Below are 12,343 nucleotides of genomic sequence, written 5' to 3' on the forward strand. Positions count from 1 at the left end.
CCACGTCTGGTCTTTTTCTCCTGTTCTGGAGTTGAAGCCAATTAACATGTTTTTGGGAAACAGTAAATCTCTGTTGAGCAAAGAGTGACTGTGAAATCACAGGAAAGGCCCAAATTCCACACTCAATGTCTCTTCTTGACTCAGCATTTTAGGCACAAATTCCAATTTTGCGCTTTCTTTTCTAAATCCACTTGTTCTTTTCATTTTTCCAGAAACTCCCAAACTGCCCAGCAAAAGTAGATCGACGACGACAGTTGCAGCAAGCATGACTTCCCAAGGCTTGAATCCTCTACTTCAAGGTAATTTTCCTTCCCAGACGATGCACCAAATGCACTTTTCCTTGACGAGCACCTGATAAGAAGGGTCTAGTTCTTAGCCTTATATTAGGGGGGTTCAGGAGTTGACGCCCCCTATTTTTTGAACTCCTGACCCACATCGCACAGTAGCCGCATTTACAAAAACGCGAGTCGACTGCATGCCAGCAAAGCGTAATGGACGACTCTGATAGCATCTCAAACGTATCCCCCCCCCCCCTTTCGTATTTATGACCCCAGTCTCATGATTGCCCCCAGCCATAAATCACGTTAATTGGTTTACTGATAAAACGAGTGTCAGAGGCCGCCATATTGAGGCTACGCTATTTAATCTTTTTGTACTCGTGATTTTTTCATTTTTTTACCCCATTTTTTTTTTATCTCTTACTGAAAACGTAATGGCAATGCGAATTCTAGCACGGCTTTGTTTGCCGCTCAAAGCGAAAATTGCGGCACGATTTTGAAAAAAAACTTAACGTGCTTTGAGCCCTCACATGGTTATGGTTGTTGAATTTATTATTTGAGTCATATTTGTGTTGGATTTATAAGGATTTGCAAGTCTATACGTCGATACTTTACATTTTTCTTTGTTACAAATTGTCGATACGCTAATTGTTACAAATTGATTTGAATGCCTTTATTGTCATTATACCAGTATGACGAGATTTAAAGCTTCACCATTAAATGCACAAATAATCATTAATCAATAAATAAGTAGTCAACATAATAAGTAGTCAACATAATAAGTAGTCAACACAATAAGTAGTCAACATAATAAGTAGTCAACATAATAAGTAGTCAACACAATAAGTAGTCAACATAATAAGTAGTCAACATAATAAGTAGTCAACATAATAAGTAGTCAACATGAGTAGTAGTCAACATGAGTAATAGTCAACATAATAAGTAGTCAACATAAGTAGTCAACAAAATAAGTAGTAGTAGTAGTAGTAGTAAGTTCTTCCTACCTTTTTGCAGTTCTTTCTCATGAAATTTATTTCTCGAATGCTTTTAAAACGCAACAATTTACTGTTTTGCAAAAACATAACATTGCACAATTTTACAACTTCCCCTGTAGTCATCCAACCTTATTTTCCTCGCTTCTTTATTCTTTCTTTTTTGCTGTTCTTTCAAATTACTTCATACTTGCGTACCTTTTGGTTGACCAATAATATTTTATATTACATCAACCATTCTCTTTTAGACAGTAAGAACATTATCATCCGCAAAATTATTGTTTCCATAACATTTTTAGTCATGTCTTACCACACTTTTGGAAAAAAAAATCCCCATAATATGCTTCTTGTCTCCCTATATTGTAAAAGATGACAACTCCCAACCTTTTTGTTCTTCCTCAGTACTAATTACTGATTGGCCTTTGCATGATTAATGGTTTGGGTGTTTTTTTGTTGTGGGGGTCAAAACAAGACCGCTTGTGATGGAACAGCAATGCAAGTTAATTAAGACAAACATGATTAATCACCACTGGCTGCCAGTGTGTTGTGTAAACAAGATGCAACCAGATGGCATGCAGATTTTCACCATTGGACGTGAGTGAAAGTCTACAACATGAATGCTTTAAAGTACTTCAATGTGGTTTTTCACTAGCATTTTCCACCCTTTTAGGGTCTTTGATGGCACTAGACGTACAATCCATTTGCCTCGATTGTTGCCAAAAAGACATTTCTAAAGGCCAAAGTCTAAAAGTGACTAAAAACCTTGTGTAGGGTGGTTCAAAAGGGCTGCACTGACAGGGATTATTATTTATTTGTCACGCTGGATGTAATAAGCTGTAGATACAGCGGCGGAAGGACGGCTGATTTATTGCCGTGTCCAAACGCCGGCGGCCGAGCGTGTAGGATGAATGCGGCGCTGTCACTTCTGTCCATCCGTCAGCGGCGCCGCCCTTCCCAAAACACAAACCGACACGAAACCTCCCCACCGACGCACCTCCTGTCTCGTCAAGCCGCACGGAAACAATCGTTCGTTATTCTCGTCTGTTTTTCTCCACGTTGCCTGTCTGCGTTTATGAATGCAATCCGTGTGCTCGTTTGCTTTTGTGTTTGGACATTCAAACTACTTGAATTTAAACGAGGAAAGAAAATACAGAACTAATTGAATGTGGTAAACACATATTCTGCTAAATTATACAAGGAATTCTTTAAAAATTGTGCATGAATTCAGCTAAAGGTATAAAACAAATGACAATAATTAATAGTCAACTGGAATAATTGTAAATAATATTTTGCACAAAAATCTAAATGTATATCTTGAACAAAAATAAACAAATGGAACAATAAATAGTGGAAAAAATACAGTAATTTATATTTACGTAACTTAATAATAGATAAAACCACACATTTGATCATTAAAAAGCAATAAGAAACCCAAAAATGTTACTAGATGATACTATTATTACAACAATGTTTTATTTGTATTATATGTACATACATTTAATAAAAGAAAATATACAACAAATATAATTACAAAATATTGAACATTTGACCAAACACTAAACAAAAAATCCTAAAAATCTACATTCAGAGGAAAAAAATATGTATAATATAGACATTTTATTTGAAATATACAAGCATTAGAACAAAAAATCCTTAAAACTTAATACAAATTTCAAGTTCTTTTTCCCTTGGTCGAACGTTTTCAACTCTTTTCCCTTTTTCCGACAAATCGCCATTCTATTTGGGTCATGTAAGCTTGTAAAACGCCGTCACGGTTTCAGGATTATAGTATTGAATCATCACTTAAGTGGATAAACTTTTTTTCTGGACTGCAGTGGCTATTGTTTGGCTTTTGAAGGCTAGCTTAAACGCTCAAGGTTTTACATCTGACGTTGCATGAAAAACACTTACCAGGCGTGTCAAATATTTGGCCGGAGTCGGCGATGGCGCTTAACTAATATGACGGCTTTGCTTTTGTGTGCACAGAAAATGCTGTCAACATAGGCTTTATGTATTAAAACGGGTCAACATGTGACTTGGGTAAAGGAATACCAGTTGAAATTGGCCTCGAGATTTAGGAATCGGAATAAGACTCATTGAAAATGATCGTCATTTCTCTTATTTTGAGCTTCTATATTTTCTTCTTCTTCTCAGCATGGTCTTTGCCGGGCTAGCCCTTCCTGTAAATGTCCCTTGAAAGCCACCCGACGTCATCTGGCGCACCCCCGACCGATATCTGTCTTCTTTCAAGGCTTCCTTTACAAATTGTTATTTACGGCCTTTTGTTTGTCGCCTGGGCGCCTCGGCTCACAATACATCTAATGGCCGTCGTTTGTTATTGGCCGACGGGCGCGCTGAAGCGAGAATACTCATTTGGAGGTTGGGGAGCGCTTTGATGCGGGGCTATTTAGAAGCCAGATCAGTTCCAAAATGGCCGATTCATTAATAAACCACTCATCAGTGTCTCATTAATGCTTACTGGTCTTAATGACTCTTTGAAACACATACTTGCGAGATAGAAATAGGGAAAATGCAGAGTTGACGTAGTTATATAATGTACAATGGTACTTTGATTTGGGTTTTTTCATTCTACGGTCCATTTCTGCCAATTGTCTTCTCCCGAAATCGATGGATAGTATTAGCGGATAATTTTTTTGCTAACCCGAGAAAAAGAAAATACTCTGCGTCAGGGGCTCCCTACGCCAGCAGATGCAGATGGGAGGTGGAAAAGCTCCTCGGTGGATTGCGAGTAGGGGAGTGGGGGGCTTCTCGGATGTGATTGCCGCCGCCAGGATGAAGTCGGCGCTGACAAAGTGCGTCCATTGATGGATGGACAAAGGCGGGAACTGGATGCAAGAATGGATGGGGCCACGGCTCGGGAACTTAACGCCGACAAACACGATGAAAGACGGAGAGGAATTACCTGCCCGGCCGTTCTGGCAAGACAAATCCCATAGCAATTTTCCTACTACTAAGCGAGCACAGTTGGATTCTTTGCGTGCCTGTGAGCGTTGCTTCATTGCATTCTATGGTCATCTTGGAAAAACGTGAGAAGTAAATCCATCTGCAAAGTAATGTAAAACATGAAAAGGTGAAGCATTTGACCAGGCTTGCAAAACTCTGGTAATTTACCAGTAGTACAGAACTTTCAATTTGCAACAACTCTCACAAATGTAACAAACCAGACAAGTCTTTTGTCAAGTCATGATCAAGACCAAAATAAGACTAAGAACAATACAGTCTTTTGGGAATGGTGCCCAAGACCAGACCAAGACTCAAAATATGCTATATGGGCCAATGATGATGTTGACTGTGATTTGTGGCATAAAAATACATGACCTTGCATTAGATTACAAAGAAATGGAAGTTTAAAGTACATTTTCTATAGGTTCCTGGCCATTTTCAATGCTTTCATTCAACAATGTCAGTCTTAGAGTCACAAATTAATCTGGATTCAAGGGCAATAGCGCCCAGCAATGATCATGAACGAGTCAAAAATGTTACATTTCCAAATTGGACAGTCTGCTAACCAGGCGATCTTCAACAGGAAGACAAATTGGAAGTGCACATCACGGTGCTTTCCACCTATCTTTTGAAGCGCTTAATGAAGGGGGTAGTTTCACACGGAAACCCACTATGGTGACAGGGGGTGAATGACCCTGTCCCCTACTCAGAGATGATGACGGTGGCTTTAAAATTGCTTCTATCTCGGCGACTGTGATTAATGAGAAGAGTCCTAATCGGAGTTCCAGGGGGCCGGCGATATTCGTCTTAATCTCAAGCCGCCCAACTCGCATGGCGGACACCCTGACATTTAATGCAGTACTGAGCTTCAATGGTCATAAAAACACTCCAACTTACTCTATAGACATTTTCACCATGAAATTACTTTGACTTCCAAGCAGCTATAGATTATATTTATCAATTAATTGTGTACTATTACTAAGATTCTGTACTTGATTCTTCAGCCGCATTCATCTGCTTATTAGCTACTTTAAACCTTATCAACTGACTTATTTTGATTACTCAGCTACAAGGACAGAGTTCTTAGCTCATGCAGGATCAGTATGTGTCTTTTTAAGGTTAATGGTAGCATTATATACTTAAAAAACAGTTATAGTATTAGACAGCATTTTGAATATCGTTTTTTACATCAGATCGTGAAAGGTCTCGGTCTTTGGTCTTGTTTCAGTCTCGGATTTGACTCACAAATAGTCTAACACTTGTATAAAGTTATTGCTTAGACATTCTTTCTCTAGATATGATTGAGAAAATTGGACTCCATCAGAAACTCAATCAAACTAGACGATACTGTTTCTATTATTTTTACAATTGTCTTTCTGCTGGATGATGTCACTTGAATAAGACTCTTGTTTGGTCCACAATTAGTATTTGGGAGCTAAGCTACTATGCTGGGACTCTCTCATTGACACCAATAAATATCTGACCCCCCACCCCAAGCTCCATAAACCCTCCAGGGACTGAGGCAGTTCCTTGGAGGGGGGAGTCAATGTATTCTGTAAACACACAGGCAAAGAAAAAGAATCTCTCGTAAATCTTGTGATGTAGCTGGATAATTTCCTTCAGCTGACCTTGGCGAGGCTGTGGGATGAGAAGCCTGGGTGGTGGGAGCGGGGGCGGAAAACGCCGTCATATGATGTATGGGCGAAGGGACCATGGTTCGCCGTGAATCATGAGCACTGTGCTATGAAGATTTCCAACATCTGAACTCTCTCTTGGCAGTGACTCATTATTCAGCCACTGTCGCGCTTGACCTTTTTAACTTTGGAGTCCTTCACAGTAAAAAAGCCTAAACATGGTGTTCGACTAACTAACTAATGGTCACGCACTGCCAAGGCTCTTTGTGGACATAGTGTTGTTTCTTGGCCTTGGGCAAAGAGTACAAATCCAAGCCTCCCACTTCGAATGTATTGGGCATATCGTGCCTTCTGGCAGGCAAGAAGTTAGCATGGCTGTTCTTGTGATACTTTAAGCAAATAAAATCAATTTTCAGATGTCTCACAGCTTCTGGATATATTCCCAAATTTCATGGTTGTGAAGTTCACTTTTGAAGGAGTAAAAAAAATAGGTTTACTTGGCCAATTTGAATTGGATTTCAAATATATTTGCAGTTTAAGAAAGCGTCTCAACAATACAATACAGCAGGGGTAGGGAACCTATGGCTCGGGAGCCATATATGACTCTTTACATGGGTGCATATGGCTCTCCACTAACCTGTGTGGTAAAATATGGTAATCACTGGTGAGAGAACTAAGTCCCAAACGCACCAATAGGGGCGTCACGTCCACTTTAATTAGTTTTTCATTACTCTTCTGCATGCAAAATTTCATTGATACTATTTGATTAGCAACAGCATAGCAATGTTGTTAAAATAATTCAGAGACGATTTTGTACTTTAAAAGTGGTGAATTTACAAACAAAATCACACATTTTCATATATTTTTACTTTTCAATTCTGAGAATGGCTCTCAAGAAATAACATTATAAAATGTGAATTGTTTATGGCTCTTTCTGTAAAAAAAAAAAAAGGTTCCCAACCCCTGCTATACGGGCTACCAAATCTCTTCATTTTTTAAAATTTTCGACCCACGTATCCGGTTTCAGTGGAATGGCTTCCAAATTGTATCGCAGGTTGTTACTCTGTAATCCATTGTCCCGATTATCCTTTGTGTATGTATCTTGCTGAACCAGGGAGCACATTGCTCTTGCCCATATGCTTATCAACAAAGCGTGAAGCAATCAATGAGGATAATCTATCTGGAAGCCTGTCGATATGGTAATGACGCCGTCTCATCGTTATTGCCGCGTGGCCACATAAATCATCGGCCGCAGTGGAACGCTTTGCAGCCATTGCAACAATCCACCTTTTATTGTGCGGCGGTATAAAGCGTCCCCCCCACTCTCGTGATTAATGCCCCCCGCATTGCGCTGTACCTCGTACTGATTGTTTTCAAATTCCCTGCAGAAAAAAAGCCCTACGAGAAGTCAATGGGCTCCAGAGTAGAAGTGGTCTGTGGCTCCATCACTCACGTTCTTAGATGTATCGACTAGCATTTGCGTGAAGACAGCAGAGGTCTGAGGAATGGTCGGGTTTTGACTTGTTGGATACCATTCAGGGAGAAAGTAGTTCATGATGATTTGCCCAACTGATGTTACTTTATCTGGCTTTGCTGAGTCCAAGGTGACCAGCTGTTTTCTACTTTTCCACATTTTGAGTCTTGTGAGCTCAAGGTAATGTTATAAACCTGTCATTGTAGGTTTGAACATGCTGTTGGCTATTTTTATACTCTTAAAATACCAGGCTTAGATTTGTTTGGCTTTTTCCTTACAAATCCAAGTGCAGGACAAGCCTTTGAGCAAAGCATTTTTTTCATACTAATATAATAAGGCGGCGTGTTTTTTTAGACTTTTAAACAGCGTCTTAATGCTTTCGAATGAAACACATTACCAACAGTTACCTTGTTTGAGCAGGTTTGGCCATTACTTGAATTTTCTTGTAATTTTTCACCTTATTGCCTGTAGCTGTTTAATTTTTTAAATAGATTTTATGAATGAACTGTCCTTCACAGACCTATTTTGTTGTAAAAATCCAGATGAGAAATATATTAATTGAATAATTAAATGTACTTTATAGTGTCAATCCCTAAGAATATTCCTACCAAATTTCATCGTGATCCATCCACAAATAGGGGAATGGATACCTACAAAATAATAGTGTAAACACCGCCAACAACAAGATGTGCGGTGACTTTGCAGACTTTAACCTATAAAAAATATATTGGAAAAGTCTTGATTATTTCAGTAATTGGTAGGATAGTTGATTCATTAGGCACAGCCCAGATAAGTAATGCTAAGAGTCAACACAAAGAGACAGAATCTTATCAGAGTTCCTTAAAGACGGGAGATATACGGAAGCACATCTCTCTATCCATCTTGTCCTCCCTTCTGACGGAGGCAGGAAGGAGCTGCCCAGTAAAAAGACAATCAAAACTGATAGCACAAGCGTTGAACGGCAGCCCGGATGGAAGCAATTTATTCAAACAATCATCCAAGTACACCAAGTGCGCCCGAGTCGTGGTCGTCGTCGTCACTTGGGCTAGCATACTGGAAAATGTGATGGTTTTTCCCCCCTTGCTATGAATCACCGGCGGGCAGGATGCAAAGTGGATTGTTGTGCGTCCTGATAACAATTTAAATCCTGTTATGGATAATACTCGGTAAAGTCCCCTCGCTGGAAATTGAACATGACACTCGAGCGATTTATTATCCTTGTGTGTTCTTAACCTTGGATATCAGATTTGTTTGTCGGAGCGTATCCTCGTGATCCTGTTCGGGAAGTGAGCCCTCAATGAAAAAGAGTGCGAGCGAAAAATGAGCCGTGATGAATGTATCCATAAGCGACTTATGCTGACTAATGCCTTCACATATCACACAAAGCCATATTTACCAATAGACAAATACGACAGGAGAATTAATTCAACTTTCACGACGCCGTTTATCATTCCAGCCAAGGGGAACTTTTCCGACGTGCAGATGTGGAGCCGGTGGCAAACGAATGGCTTTTTTTGGGGGGTGGGGGGTTTAGAAATCTGTAAATCTGTAATCACGTCGAGTGCGTCACCTCGTTAACGTCAAGTATGAGTTACGGTTTGGGAATAACAAACAGTTCGTCATGACCCTCGCTTGTGTCCAGCTGCTTTCACGAGCCCAGCTGCTAGAAGAAGAAAAAAAAGGCCGGGCAACAAATAGGCCATCCTCATTGTTGCCGAGCGTTTCCTCCCCCGAGTGTAGGCCTGACAACAGGGTTGGCCCTTTGCTCTGATTTAAGAGGCTGGCCTGCCGTTGACCCCTCTCTGTCTTTGGCTGCAGTTTAGCTTGACTTTGGGAAATGCTTGCTCATTCCCTCCACCGCTCATTAATCCACACAACGTTGGAAGCACTGGAGCACTCTTGTGTGTAATTCCTTAATGTGCAGCTTTTTACTCACATGTACTTTTTTGGTTTTTACAAGGCCACCGCTTTGTGTCAAGGCTCCATTTCTTTTCATTTATATACTATATCATTTTTACAGAAGCGTGTTATTACATTCCCCGTATGAGCAGTGAATCTTTAAAAATCACGTTGTTGTTGTTGTTGCTCTTGACTTTCTTGCCATCTGGTACTTTTTTTTTTTGCCTGATGAAGCAATGGTAGATTGTAGTATTTGTTGACTATATTTAAACTCAGTGAGTAGCGCTAAGGTTGTGAGTTTAATCGTAGTTTTGGGTTCATTTTGCGCTACAAGAAACACTCCTGGAATAAATTAAACAGACATTTGCAGGTTACGTCATGTTGAAAATGGAGAATTTCCTGTCCACATTAGTTGGAGGCTAATAGTTACATCCTAGTTAATCACTAGTGTAAACATCAGTTTAAAAAATGGACATTTTTTTAAACACGCATACATTCTTAAATGTCTAAGCAAGGAATGTTTAAACGGAAAATGTAACACTTAACTTTGAATTTAAATTAGTAATCACATCTTCATTGGCTTCAATGCGTTGACCTAAATGAAGAATAGAGAAATAAAAATGTACAAATCAAAGTAAAATCCTCGATTAAAATTAATTAATTCTAATAGTCAATGATGATATTTTCACTCTATTGATTGTGATAGACGTCCAATCTAATCCATCCTACTTATTTATGTTGACTACTGCTTATTTATTGTATTGACTACTTATTTATTTATTCCATATTTTTTATTTTGGTATTTATTAACATTATTATTGATTATTTACTTGTTCTTGTGATTTGTGCACTTTGTGGTGAAGCTTTAAATCTCATTATACATTTCTATTGACAATAAAAGCATTCAATTCAACTGGGAGGGGTTGGCATTGAATGATGGCTGCCATCCTCCCCAGTTCAAATGGATTGGACGTCTATTGCCCACAATGGTAGTGTTAATATGTCGCTGTGGCCATTATGAGGACAAATCCACATTAGCCCAGCCTGGGGTGCTTCCTGTTCGTCATGCATAATTAAAAAAAAGTTAGACAAATGAGAGTCGCTTCGGGAAACAGAAGCGGCGTACACGAGAATGTCTTTTATTTTCCTGGCGACTGACAGGAAATCAATTAGATGTGATGTATTGTTTGGCGGGTGTGGAGATTGGCTACAGCTGTTCTCACTTCTTGCACGCACAATGTATTAACAGCTCGGTATGTGTGTGCTAGACACACAAAATGAAATGAAAACCATTAGACAGGTGACTCATTTACTAAATACTAGTGTTGCTTTGATCATATCGTATTTATCGGTGGCGATGTTGATATTGCTGACAATTTGACAGCTGTCATGGAGTCAATTCAGCCTGTCTGTCAATGTTTTGGCAAAAAAATATATATATACATGCAGTTATTGGATGCAACTTGTCGTCAGATGATAAATGAAAGTCAGGCCATGTGTAATATTTGCTCAAGGGCACATGACAATAAGATGGAGGAATTCTGTCCAGAGTGATGGAAACATCCCTGCAAAACTGCGTGATGAAAACCTCCCTCTCATAACCTTCTCCCGCTTTGCTTTTTAATATCGAAATCCGCCGAGCCGTCGCGTTTGATACCGAGATAAGCGAATGAAACATTCTCAAGGTCCGCCCACCAAGTGATTGACGGCGATAAAGCTGCCAAGAAGAGGGAGTGGTGGTTGAAGTCCCTGATGCTGACATTTTTCGCACGTTGGCTTGAAAGAGGAATTACAAAGGAGGAGGAACAAGTTGATTGTTGATCATTTTCGACTGATTGTTCCTGCAAATTTCTCGCAAGACTGATAAAATACTAGAAAGGCCATTGCTCCATTAACTGGAAAAATGTACAGTATATTAAAAAAGGTTTGCTGATAGTTAAATCTGATAGAAAACTGCAAAAGTCCTCCATTTTTGGAGCAGCTCACATACTGTATGTACTTGTGGCCAAGTTAGTTATTGTAGTCGGACAACGAGGCTCATAAATCGTCACGACGTCTTCATGTACGTGGGCAACAGCCGTTTGTCTTGCTGAACTTTGGATGTCCCTTCCTTTCGGGAAGGCGCAATCTTTCACGTGCCTTTGTTAATTAAGATAGCCAACGAGTGAGAAGTGACTCAAGTGGAGTGCTGACACTGTCGCAAATAGGCAATAAGAGGCCGTGAGTGTCCCTTTGGTTGACCTTTTCCGCCTGCCTTTAAAAACCTTGAATGTATGGAGACATTCCTTTTAACTCATTCACTACCATTGATGACAATTGAGGTTGTCAAGCATTTATTACTGCTTTAAAGGCCTTGTAAAATAGAAGTTAACATCAATAAAACCTTTAACAGGCCAAAAATCTGTCGTTAGCAAGCTTGGAAATTTTGATTTGGGTTAAAAAAGCAAAATATAGGTGGAAAAATGTCTAGTATATCAAGTTAGTCCTTTATTTATATAGCCCTGAATCATTTGATGAATATATTAACAGTTACAAAAGCCTATAGGCATGGTATTTGAATTAATAGTGTGCTACATTAAATAAAATAAAATAAAAACGCACTCATAGCCTACCTTAAAGTGAACCAATGTTGTTTTTTCCTGATTTGGTTACTGCATGCCAAATAACACACAAAAAACTTGTGGGATTTTATTTTGCAGGAAGGCTGCAACATCTATCATATTTTGATGGCAAAGTTATGAATGAGGAAGTTACATTTGCACCAAATAGCTACTGATGACGTTATTATAGCGGTAGGGGAGTTTTGACGCTTAAGTTCCACTGATCTAGAGTCACTCTTTGGCAAACATGTAGGGCCTTGCCCTCTACTGACGTCTCTGGCCCGCAGATATAGATCGCGCAACACGAGCAGGACAAACCACAACGACCGCTCGTATCAGGTTGCCTGCCAGGAACGATTAAACTTTTCCTCAGCGGGAGTTCATCGACTGTTCTTGACACTCTCCTCCTCTTTCTTCTTCTTCTTCTTCTATGGTACGCGTCAGAGCAAGTGGGTCCGTGTTAGCCTGGGGAAATCCTGAGAACGCCCTGTTAACACAAAGC

At 39.6% G+C, this 12,343-nt stretch overlaps 1 protein-coding gene across 3 annotated transcripts in view; it reads left to right on the plus strand.

Annotated features, from left to right (window-relative positions):
* LOC144212017 (uncharacterized) overlaps nt 1-12,343 on the plus strand; it is a 73,022-nt gene that overhangs the window by 48,837 nt on the left and 11,842 nt on the right. For all 3 annotated transcript variants that reach the window (XM_077739603.1, XM_077739601.1, XM_077739604.1), the window contains exon 8: nt 213-299. In XM_077739603.1, the coding sequence (XP_077595729.1) occupies nt 213-269 (57 nt within the window). In that variant the 3' untranslated portion in view covers nt 270-299. The remainder of the gene's footprint in view (nt 1-212; nt 300-12,343) is intronic.

This window comes from Stigmatopora nigra, chromosome 18 (assembly GCF_051989575.1).
Source record: "Stigmatopora nigra isolate UIUO_SnigA chromosome 18, RoL_Snig_1.1, whole genome shotgun sequence".
Taxonomy (NCBI): domain Eukaryota; kingdom Metazoa; phylum Chordata; class Actinopteri; order Syngnathiformes; family Syngnathidae; genus Stigmatopora; species Stigmatopora nigra.